We start from the raw sequence: 12,179 nt of genomic DNA on the forward strand, positions 1-12,179 counted from the left end.
ACTACGTCTGTCTTGCAACTTCGTTTTGGGTTACACACAGATTTTCCCCCCTCCTCTTCATCTTGTTGCTCCTTCAATCATTTACAAAACGAGCGATGGCGGAAGGCGGTTGGAAAAAGAAACGAAAAGGCTTGAGAAGGAAAAAGGAACGGGGGGAAACCCCCCTTGCCCAGCCTCGACCTCTCGCATCTTTCTCTACAGGTGCGCTAGCAACAGAAGGGGAGATGCCGAGGAATGGGGGAGGGGGGGTCTCATTATTGGTACATTTTTTAGAGGATTAGTGCAACCTGAATCCGCCGAAGACACCACCGGAACGTATTTCCTTAGAAGGAAGCCCCGCTCAAATCAAGGATGCTGACCGATAAAACTCTTGATACATAACGGAGGATAAAGCTCGCTCCCTCCGGAAGAATGTAACGGGAGAATTATGAGCTACAACAAGGTGGGGGGGAACCCATGTTTCCAGGATTAGGCACACCCCGTCTAGCGAAAGGGATGCATGAAGAAAAGGGCAAAGGGCTGGAGGCGAGGCATCCTTTTCTGAAGGATGCGAGCGTTGTGACGTCATCGGCTTGCCTGCACCGACGTCAGCGAAGGGCCACCGCGCGCTCTACGTTCGATGGTTGGTGGAGATACCCGCGTCGATCCACAGCGGTCCAGCCCTGCTTCTTTAAAGGAATCCCTCGGTGCCCTTCCATACCAGTTGCCATCCTGTGAACTTTCCCCTGCCAGCTGTTGTAGGTAAATCTGAGGTGGCCATGGCGCTCCTTTCAGCCTTCTCCGATCCTACGCTCTCCAGATGTTTTGAACAATAGTGGCCATTAGTCCCAATCATTGAGAGTTGCAATCCAACATCCGGAAGGTCCCAGTTTGGGGAAAGTTGATAAAGAAGGCAAGGAACTCCAGCACCATCAACTGGTTAATTAAACAAACCAGCTACCAGAAAGGAACATCTGAGAAGTCCTTGTCCAGTTTTTCAAAAACGGGTTTTCACTAGCCCGTGTCTTGCATAGCCGCCTAGGGCAGATTGTAGCAAAGAATATACGTGAAGTTTATCCGGTGGAAAAACGGACCTTGCCTCTCTGTTGACACTGTTAACAAAAAAAGGTATATTAAAAAATCTAAATGCACATGCCTATCCAGAGGGTCAACTGCGCAGTTAAAATACCAATCGGAAAATGTTTGTTCCATAAACTAGAAAGATTATATCGAGTAGCTGAGTTTAGGCAAAATTTTCCTGGCGTTTGTTTGCATGTATATATGACCCTAGAAAAATAGACATATATGCATAAAGGAATATAAACAAATCATGTGTTGTGGGAATAAAGCCTCTCTGAAAAAAAAACTATATACTTTTGCTGATAGAAAACATAATTTTATTTAGTCATAAGACGATTTTATATATAATTTGTTCATACAGCTCTTGGCAAGGTTGATTTCATCTAAATACCCCGATTAACGCAATTCCTTCTTTCCGTAAAGCTCACCAAGCAGCCAGAATAAGGCGGTTTTCTTCCAAACTCTCCTCTCCTCTGTGAAGACAGATTAATAGACGGAAACTTAACACACTTGAAACCCGTCTCTTGTTTGCTGAACGAAATATTAATTAAAAAAAACACCTTAAAAGTAATAAGAAAAGTGAAAAGGGACAAGACAGGACATTTTCTTTCGTAAATTCTTACAGTACTGTCATCGCAGTAAATTTTGGGTTGCATTCAGACTAATTGTGCGGATTTTCCTGGGATTAAGATCCATTTAATGCAGTGGCATTTACGTATGAGTAAATTTTAGCGGAAATACAATTTCCGTTATTTGCACTTGAATTTCACCTAACCAAGGGTATTTAAATTGCAACTAATAATTTAAGGATTATAAAAAATAAGGATAATTTAATAAGAATTACGTTTAGTGAGATTTCAATATATCTGAGAGCAACTTTTTTAGAAAAGGAAAAAATAAATGGATTTGTTGCAATAAGACATTGAACAATATCTTATTAATTCTGAATTTTATAATCGCAGAATAATCTCAAATATCAAGGAAGGAAATCTCCTTTAGCTACAGAGATGGTGAACAGAGTTCTAATTCTTTTTCTTTTTCTCTCGGCGATAGTAGAACTAATTTTCGGGAATTTAGACCCGCCTGGAGGATTTATGGTTAGGGAAGATGCATTTTTCTCCTTCTTGACTTCCAAGAAGCACGCTCGCCTCCGCAACTATATTTATAAATGCAGCCTTGCTTTAGTAGCTGTTGGCTACTTTCTTTTTCAGTCTTGGGTTACCAACGGAGCCTTTCACACATAACTCATTTTGCTGCTGAGGCTGGTAAATAAAAGGTGATCTCGCCAAGCGGAGGAAAGAAAACAGCTGCCGAGACGCTGGCAAGAACCGCCTAAGGGGCGGAGAGTCGAAGAGGTGGGGTAACTGGAATCCCCTCGTAGCCAATCAGCGAGCCTTCGGCCTGACCACTCACCAATCGGCGGGCCCATTGGGCGGGTGCCCGCGTCCTGGGACCGATGATATAGGGAGAAACATCCACAGTCTAGAAACAGGGCAGGCGGTGTGGCTGCTGGACGAGTCTTTGCATCCTCGGCACCCTGAGCTCTTGCGTCTGCGGAGTTGGGGGGCTTCCGTGAGTCTCCTCGAGAGGAATCGCCCCGATCCTCGCCTCAGAAGTAGTTGGAGACGTGGCGAAGCTTTGGGCGAGCTGGACCGACTTCGTCTGTAGCGGTCTCTCGGCCCGCTCTCGGGAACAGGGTGGGACCGGGACCGAATGCCGTTATTGCGCGCCTCTGCAGCCCCCCGGACGCTTGGTTTTGGTGAGTGAGCTCTTGATAGGCCGGGGGCCGGGGAGCCAGAGGTGTGTGTGCCAAGCAGGAACGGGAAAGGAGGGCGCCTTTCTCGCAGAGAAGCTCCCTCGCCGGGGCTGCCTTGGATGGACACCTTGCTGGCAGTGACCTCAGCGGTCTCCTCTTCTTTTACCCTCCTCCCTGGCTCGCGCATCTTAAGTTATTGCCCGGGCAATAGAAGAAACCCGGAGTCCGCTAAAAGAGAATGCCTGTGAATTTTAATTGCTTTGAGACGCCATTGCCTTTAGGGCAAGCAGAGAAACATTGATGAAAAGATTGCCACTTGATTGCCGAGAGTCAAAGTTTAGCTTTACTAAAGGAGTAAGGCCGACTTAATGCACGGGCACTTATCTCAATTAAAGGTAGCGAGTTTGCAAACTTGGAAGAACATTACAGGCAGATAAGGATGCACAATGCTAAGCCATAAATTCAGCCAGCTTGATGTGTTGGATTACAACTCCTGTCAAGCTTGGTCCCAATGGCAAGGTACAATATAAAGGTTTTTCTAGTTACATGCGTGGAACTAGTGGAAAGTCCACATCCATGGAGCATCTCTGAGATCCCTTGTGCTGCACTCAGTGACCCAAGCAATCTCTTTTTATGCTGGAAAAGGTAGACAAAGTTTCCTCAGCAGTTACAGGCCCTTGAGGTAGGTAGGGGTGTGTGGGGGTGTGTGTGAGGTCAATTGGTCTTTAGACTGGAAAAATGGTCACAAAAATGCTTTCAGTGGTTGGAAGAAAATAATGAAAGTCATGCTCATGACATAAATTTCTGGCTAAAGTAGTTTTGCTCTGAGAAATGTATTGCGTATAATTCCACATTTATATGTAGCCTAAGAAATAAAGATAGATGGATTATATTTTTGGCTAAATTCATTCTCCTTTATAATTCATTGTTCTATGCTGATATACATGTATAGAATACAAATAAGGCTAGATGGCAAAGTAACTTCCCAGCCAACAAATCATGGACCTGTTGGCTAGACTCATTGATTTCCCAAAGCCATAATGTAGCTTGTTTGCATTTGGCTTAGTGTGTGGTGAGAACCCAACCAACAAAACAGAGTTAAACATGCCAGAGTTAGTGTGATGTATACTCATGCTCCTACTCAAATTTGTATGGTTTCATTTATTTCAACTGTACTTATATGCAGGGAAACCTTCAGCCATAAGCAGCAATGGGTTATACTTCCAGAAAATTGTACGTCTAGATAACTAAGACATGCCTAGGATTGGAGCTTTACTTAATATTTGCTGTATTTCTGAAGTGCATTTTTATGGAAGAGGGAATCTTCCTCTAGGTGTAGGGACTAAGAAAATTATATCCAAAGACGATTCTTACTATGAGAGATACAACGGAAACAAGGACAATGAATAAAACAAATTCCTAGCAAATTAGGAGTGTCTCTTTAAGTGCAATTTAAAAAAAATCTTTAAATCTCCTAATGCCAGCCTTATGGCCTAGTGCAAATTGCCAGATTCTGCATTTCCAGATGCAGATTACAAAAGAATATCCTGCAATCATGGCCTGTTTGGAAACCTAACAGATTGTGCAGCCCCCAAAAGGGCTGCTTGCATGTTTGGCTTAGGTATTTCCTAATCCGTGGCAATTTATAGTGTCATCCAACAAATGTGCTGAAAACAACAAAGACCAACTTTATATTGGTTTCATGCTGATATAGATCTCTCTTGGAAGTTGTTAAAACTTGTTCTTGGATAGGCTTAGGAAACACATTGCTATATCGCTGGCCTGAATTCTCACATCCTGGTAAACATGTTTTATTTGTTTGGCTTTGCTTCTGGTTTAATGCCCTGTATGAAATCAACCACTGTGTTTAATTCAATAATCCATGATCAAGCAACTTTACATGGCCCAGAATACTCCTGCATAACATTAAGCCACAATAGGTACATTCATGTGTCATGCTAGAAGAAAAGCAAACACACACACTGTAGTGTTGCATGATGTGTGAAATAAGACCAATGCTGGCCTTTTTCACAAGGGGGAGACTGCAAGGGCCTAAACCCTCCTTAGCTTGTAGAGCAACATGAGTCTGGCCACAATCTTTCTGGTTAGTGGAGGGTGACTTACTGTTTCCACATAAGAGCTGCTCTGATCTTGTCATCCTAAAATTGTGCCTGATTGTTTCCTTCCCTCTAATTGATAGCAGTCTAGAACACACCTCGTTGACCCACATTCTGTTAAGCTTCTTTATTACTATAGAGATAAGAGAAAAAAAGGCAAAGGAGGTGGGCAGGTGTTGCATACCACACTAAGTGCTTAAGCCATAATGAGGTTTCTAGCATGCTTTGGGACCTCAGTCAGTTGTGATTTAGTCAGTTAACCCCATTTAATAAACAGTAACAGAATGACCTTTGAACCAGATTACTGTAGGAATAAGTGAGCATCTCTGAAAAATCCCTTGATATGCAAACCCTCTTGTGATTTTTCCTGCCTTTGGTCTGGCCTCCCTGTTGAAGGCACACCAGACCTTGGGAGATAAGGGATGGGAGTGAGCGGGGCAGAAATGTGTGTTTTGGGAAGGCCTTACTAGCTACCTGCCAGCTTTAACCAAACCCGCTATCCTCTCAATGTATTGGACTACAACTCCCATCACTCTCATAGTTTGGGATGGTAGATGTTGCAAATACAAGACACCCCGAAGCGCCTGCCTTTCTATCTGGGGCAAGAACTTGTTTGAAAAGACGTGGTCATATTTTAATTTTAAGCTTCCGAGGAATTCAGGCCTTGGGCGCCATTGGGACGTAGTGGGACGGCCGGCGGCTGTGCGAAAGAATCGAAATCCCATCTTCGAGGTGTGCGTACGGCACAGGCGCGTGCTCGCAGGGCAGAAAGGCCAAGGAAGAGCCTCCCCGTCTCTCTCCCCCCCCCCCAAGCACTCTCTTCCTCCGGGTTATATCCCCGCGAACTGCCATGGGCTTACCCCCACCCCCCGCGTATGCTAATTCAGCAGTCAGCCTCACCGATTTCCACGCCCTGACCGATCTCGGCAAAGCAGCCTCGTCAGTCTCGCGGGCACCAAGGGTGTGGGCTGGGGAAAGCAGAGAGCCGGCTGGCCAGATCGCAGCTCTAATCCGAGGGCGACGCGGCTGCCCTTCTTTCCTCCCCTCTCTCGTGCAGGAAGCGAGCTGGAGGAGAAGGCGGGAGCCGTGCGGCGCGAGCCATGGCTGAGGGGCAGCAGGTTGTCTCCGCCACAGACGCCTGGGAAATCGACGTGGAGAGCCTGGAGGAACTGGACGAGCTGGAGCGGCCGCTGCCAGCGCAGCGCGCGCCCCGACTACAGGCTGGCGGAGACGACGACGAGGAAGACGACGAGGACGACGAGGACGAGGAGTGCGAAGAGGACGAAGCCGACGCGGGGGCAGCGGGCGAGGTTCTCCGGCAGCCTGCGCTGCCGCAGCCGCAGCTTGTCTCGTCGGCGACGCCGGCGGAGGAGAGAGGCGTAGGGGCCGGGGAGCAGCCGATCCGCAAGCTTAGCCGCACGCCCAAATGCGCGCGCTGCCGCAACCACGGCGTGGTGTCCTGCCTGAAAGGCCACAAGCGCTTCTGCCGCTGGCGGGACTGCCAGTGTGCCAACTGCCTGCTGGTGGTGGAGCGGCAGCGCGTCATGGCTGCCCAGGTGGCGCTTCGCAGGCAGCAGGCCACCGAGGTAAGTGCCGGCCTCGCCCGGCCTCCCACCCTTGGACGAAAGGCTTTTCTTGGCCCTCCCGGGCAGAGTCCGCCCTCCGCCCGCAGGACAAGACTCCCCCACGCTTCCCATCCTCTCCTGCCTTGTTTTCCCTCCCGCACAAAGGACTTGGACGGGGGGCGGGGGGGGGGGCGGAGCATTTCCTTAAGGGGCCCGTGCATGCTAAGCTGGCCCTAAGAGCAGTCTTTGCTCGGAGGAGCAGTTCCCGGGCCGTGGAGTTTCACGTGCCCGCAGACGCTTCGCCCGGGTCGAGGCCAGTGGAGCTGATCTTCCGAGGAAACACGTTGGTGCTCAGCGAGCGCGGAATGAACCGGTCCAGAAAGCGATTCCTGGGCCTCCCTTTTGACAAAGGGACAGGGGCAGAATCCCCCGACGACGGCCAGAGGCTCCGCAGGACAGTGCGGGGAGCTGCGTTGGGACGGGGAATCCTCTGGGACTGCAGCGGTTTCGGTGGTCGCTTTATGGAACCGGAATATCTTTTTGCTTTCCAAAGGGAAAAATAATAGGAAGCTGTTCTTTTTAATGCGGCACCTACCCAGTGTCGGCCTTGGTAGGTTGACTGCTTGGATTTAAGTTGGGGTACAGGGTCTGGGTACATGCTGTTAGTTGGGCGACTCTGTAACTGTTTTCTGAGGCTGATTTAGCTTCAATCCAAGTACTTTAATCTGGATTTTGTGGGAGGAGTGGGTGGAAAATAGAATTCATTCTCAGCTTTAGTTGCAACCTCTCTTCTGATTTACCTGTTTCCCAGCTTCCTAAAAGCATTTAATTTAAAGTCTTCAATTTGCTTGTGGGGCAAATTGAATCCAGACTGTAACAAATACACCTAAATTGACATTTCCCCAGACATTCTTTTCTTTCTATTATTTCCTCAGGATTAAGACTCCTAGGATATCAGAAGCTCAGTTTTTAAAAGAAAACATATATAGATCTCAACCAGATGTAAAGTCTATTTTAATTTTGATTAAGAGTTTTTATTAAAATAATGCTTCTGTCATGCAGCATTTAAGGGACTGTATCATGTTCTTAAGATTTTTATTTTAAACAATGTAATATCAAATATGTTAGAAAATACATTTTACTTCTTCAAGGATATAGTATGGTGATGCATTCTACCACATTTTCTTGTGGTTATTCCTAATATTGAATTCTAAATGCATTTAATTCTATTAAAATTAGAACATGCTTAACCTGGTTAATGAATTAACCTATAGCTTGCACAGTACATAGTAATCAAATGGCTGGGTCATATAATGTACTAACCCCTACGCAGGCAAACAAATTAATCAAGATTAAAATGAAGAAAGCTTACAAAGAGGTATTAATGCAGCTGCTAGATTGTAATAACTTGGTGTAGGTATGTTGTGAAACCCCAGTCTCTTTCTAATCTCTTAATTCATGTAGTATGAAGAGTACTGCCTTTTTTCCATATTACAATCTCAAAAAGTGATGCTGCTGGGAATAAATAGGATATATATAATTTGTGAAGCTTTCTCTGACTTCTTTTTTCCTCCTCCTATGTTTCTATATTAGGATAAGAAGGGGCATACAGGGAAACAGGCTAATTTTGAGCGCAGAACAGTGTACCAGAGACATGTTCGGACACCTAGTTTGCTGGCTAAAAGCATTTTAGAAGGTAATAATTTTTTAGCACTTTGAAATGACCTGTCTTTAGATATCTTAGCGATTATTTTTGTTTTGTTTGTCAATATACAGGCTGCTTATCCATGTCAGTTTGGTAATAAAAGAAAACTAGATAAACAATTGTAAACTTTCATGGACTCTGATCTACCACAAATTTCAGTGGCCTTTGAACAATAACTTCTTAATTGGATTGTGGCTTGTGCACTTTATTCTGTCCCCCCCCCAAAAAAGGTGCTTTCAAGGAAATGGATTGATGACAGTGTTATAGCCAGTAATTGAATTATAATCTCTGGGAACGATGATAAGTAGATTAGATTACGCAAGAAAGAAGTGTAGAGTGATATAATTGTTATTTGAGGACTTTAAAAAATGGTTAACACCATATGGAAATACTGTGTCATCCTTTAAAAGGAGTGGTCAGTTTAAATTAAGAAAATAAAGTATTAGAGTCGTTGCAATGAACAATTTCTCATTAATTCCAAACATATTTCAATAAGACAGTCCTGCAAATTGAACTTTCTCTTCATTTTGCCTCAATTTATAATCAAATAGTTATTTGATTAATTGAAAAAAATAATTGCAGTGATATTTTGAGGATTTAAGATAGTATTTTCCTATTGACAAAAGCATAGATAAACTTGTACCTTAGGAAAATTATACATAAAAATAGTTAAATGTTGAATAGTATCAACTTTCTGAAAGCATTAATAGTGGAGTTTTATTTTTTAAGCAATCCTGTTATTGTATTACCTTTAGCATTTGATACAGATTTAATAAATCTAATGTCTCTGACCTAATTCCTGTAGGTGTAGAGAAAGTTAGTAAGCACAATCCATTTCTATTCAAGTTAGTGGCATATGTTGCTTTTACATCTTGCACTGCAGCTTTATACCATATATACATGTTTTATTTGGGTGAAAATCCCATTAAATTATTCATGCATCTGAGCGATTATGCTTAGACGTGGGCCTGTGGAAGGGTGTATATAATATGCAATTGTCCCCTGCAACAATCCCAAATATATAAACATACATATGAATCCTATGTTCTTTTGAATGGTGGTTGTGGTTGATATATTTATTTGGAGTATGTAAAATGAGGACCATAAGTCAGAGCTGCAAATACCATCATTTTGGAGGGTAAAATCCATTGACTTTACTTAAGTAAAGGAAGTATGACTGTCATCTAACGATACAGAGTGATACTTTTTATATTTCTTCTCTTTCTTTTGGCTCAGTATTTACATTCTTGCTAGGATGCTTGCTTTATCGGCATAGACACATTCTTATGCTTCATGCTACCCTTTCTGATTTGTCTTAACTTTCTTTCTCTTTTCTCCTAGTACTCCTTGGATTTTTTCTTTACCATCTCTGTGTACATAGTGGTTCATCTTTAGAGAATAGAAATGCACCAGTTGTAGGTATAGATATCTTTCAAAATGATATTATAAGCATCATAATAAAGAAACATTAATATAGTAACATGGGAGTGTGAAAACTGCCTTATGGGCTGATTGTTCCTGTGATGGTTCAGTGTGGCTTTGGATATGGTGAACGTGATTAGTAATTGGAGGCAAAAAGCACTGCATTCCTTCCACTTCAAATTTTTGCATCCTCTGTATCAAAAGGACAACTTGTACATCTCCTATCAATAGATGTGTAAACTTCTGATACACAGGTTGCTCATAAATCTTGGCAGGTGATTAACAGGTTTTGCTTTAGTTGTCAACTGGGAGCCAGGATAAAGAGGGCAAGTCGTTCAGGTTCTTGGTCCTCACATTTCCATAAACTCTGAAGTTACCTGTTAAGGGTAAGAAAGTACTACGCGTGCTCCAGAGTGCTATACTGTAAAACATTATCTTCAAGGGGATCAATGCTCGTGCTGGAGAAACCATGTTCTTTACCGTACATTAGCTCTCTTATCATTCTGCAGTTTTTACACTTTTTAGTTATTAAAATAGTTCTTTTCTCCCCTCCAAGGTTATCGTCCCATTCCAGCAGAACCTTACCTTGGAGGGAATTCATCCTTGCCACCTCCTGTTAGCGACAGAATGAGAAAAAGACGGGCTTTTGCTGACAAAGAACTTGAGAACATAATGCTTGAACGGGAGTATAAGGAACGAGAAATGATGGAAGCCACCCAGGCTGCTGCCTTCTTCCTGCCAAACCGCATGGTACATGGGACTGAGTACAATTCTTACAAAACTTTTAACCCTCATCAACTTGAAGCTACCAGTAAGGAGTTTTGTGGCTTCCTGCCTACGTGCTTAGATCTAACTATGCAGTATTCAGGTTCAGGGAACATGGAATTGATTTCATCAAATTTGAGTGTGGCTACCACCTACAGGCAGTATCCTTTGCCCTCGAGATTTTTGGTATGGCCGAAGTGTGGCCCTCTCAATGATGCCCTCCTCTATCAGCAATGCCTTCTAAATGCCACCGCAGTCCAGTCTCTCAAGCCTGGAATCGTCTGGGACAATAAGGCTTCACACAGCCAGGATTTCCCCACCTCTGAACATGACATCACATTGTCAAAAAATGAGAACACGTTCCACCATCCTCATGTTCAAGAACTTGAGACACCCCAAAATGAACTCCAAAACATCCCTCAGGAGTCTCATGAGAGGTCAGCATTTTCATCCCCTAGGAGGACTTTCTCACAGATCTCTGGCAAGGATCCTGTAGTTCCTCAGGATCAATCCCTCAACAAGATCAGCAAAGAGCATCTGCTCCTGCCATCCTTATCCAAATACAGTCCATTCCATTCCTTATTCCAACAGACACTTCATAGCAAATCAGGATCAGAGTTAAAAACCACTTTTGACGGGGCATCCAAGAAGTACAGAGAGTGTACCTTCAGAGAAAACCAAAAGTACAAATTCAGCATTGACAGATATGCAAAAGACTTTCTGGGGACTAAACAAGCTGTAACAAAATTATCAGCAAATGAACCATTACCGTTTTCTGTTGAATCAATTCTTAAACGACCATCTTCAATGGTCACCAATGTTTCTCAATAGGCTGACAATATGATCTTTAAAAGACTTAAACAACTGTATTGGTACTTTAACCAAATGTGCCAAGAAATAAGTCCCTTTGAATTCATTAGAGCTTGCTTCTGCTAGGCACTTTGTCTAACATACACTTGGAAGAAGTTCTTCAGATTTTGTTGAAATTGATTTCCAGTAAACAGTCTTTGAGCTACAACACATTGCAGACATCAGTTGACTTCAGAGTGGCTGATTATATTAAGCACAGCTGCCCTTTCTTCAGAATTGACTATTCCACAACTTTAATGTAATAGTTATTGATATGCTGTCTGACAAGCTCATCTCCACTGCCTTATGCCACCATAACTTTGGAAAAAAGAATTTCAGATGTAAAGGGGGATTTAAAAATGTATATAATATGCATGTTTTTATATGAAAATAAAATATTTAAATGTTTTGCAAATTAAAATAGTGTGTTCTTTGAGGACTCATTTTCTTTTTTCTTAACGTGACATGAATTTATGTCCTCTGATTCATTCTGGAATGCATCTAAGCTGTTGGTCATATTCAAATACAGTGTTATGCCCATATACGTTAATAAGATTAAGTCTCCTTAAGTATGTGGAAGATTGTTTTTTTTGTACACTCTTCTGACATTATTTTAGAATTTATAAAATATGTTTCTTCTGTATAAACACATACAGTTTTTTTGCCTATTTTCTTCCACATATCATCCCTGGATGCCTCTGGCAGTTTTAGAAATGCATCCAGGATACAATTCAGTCTAGGAATTGAGGGCAGGATTGGAAGGACCACTAAACAAACATAGATGTGGTTTTGTGGCAAATGATTTTGGCCTCATACACAATGGGAAAAAGGGAAAAATACAATACTCTAACATTAACAAAATAGGGATGCAACGTTATATATTAGGACAAACATAATAGCCTGAGTTTAGCCTGGATTTAAATAAGCATGCTAGACATCAG

The 12,179-nt window shown here is 43.1% G+C and overlaps 1 protein-coding gene across 1 annotated transcript; it reads left to right on the forward strand.

Annotated features, from left to right (window-relative positions):
• Positions 1–5,871: 5,871 nt before the first annotated feature.
• On the forward strand, positions 5,872–11,606 carry DMRT2 (doublesex and mab-3 related transcription factor 2). The gene is made up of 3 exons (XM_088130135.1): positions 5,872–6,518; positions 8,091–8,193; positions 10,181–11,606. Exons 1-3 carry the CDS (start codon positions 6,033–6,035, stop codon positions 11,218–11,220), a joined length of 1,629 nt encoding a protein of 542 aa, XP_087986261.1. The 5' UTR covers positions 5,872–6,032; the 3' UTR covers positions 11,221–11,606.
• Positions 11,607–12,179: the final 573 nt, after the last annotated feature.

Source organism: Python bivittatus, unplaced genomic scaffold (genome assembly GCF_059951505.1).
Source record: "Python bivittatus isolate LINGU-HERP-01145 unplaced genomic scaffold, Pbiv_v1 ctg000850_np1212, whole genome shotgun sequence".
Lineage (NCBI taxonomy): Eukaryota > Metazoa > Chordata > Lepidosauria > Squamata > Pythonidae > Python > Python bivittatus.

Bases quoted from the DNA above. Each gene is read 5' to 3' on its own strand.
- DMRT2 (XM_088130135.1), top strand. From the start codon at position 6,033: ATGGCTGAGGGGCAGCAGGTTGTCTCCGCCACAGACGCCTGGGAAATC. The intron at 6,519-8,090 runs GTAAGTGCCGGC...TTTCTATATTAG, and splicing joins GCAGGCAGCAGGCCACCGAG to GATAAGAAGGGGCATACAGG. The intron at 8,194-10,180 runs GTAATAATTTTT...CTCCCCTCCAAG, and splicing joins GGCTAAAAGCATTTTAGAAG to GTTATCGTCCCATTCCAGCA.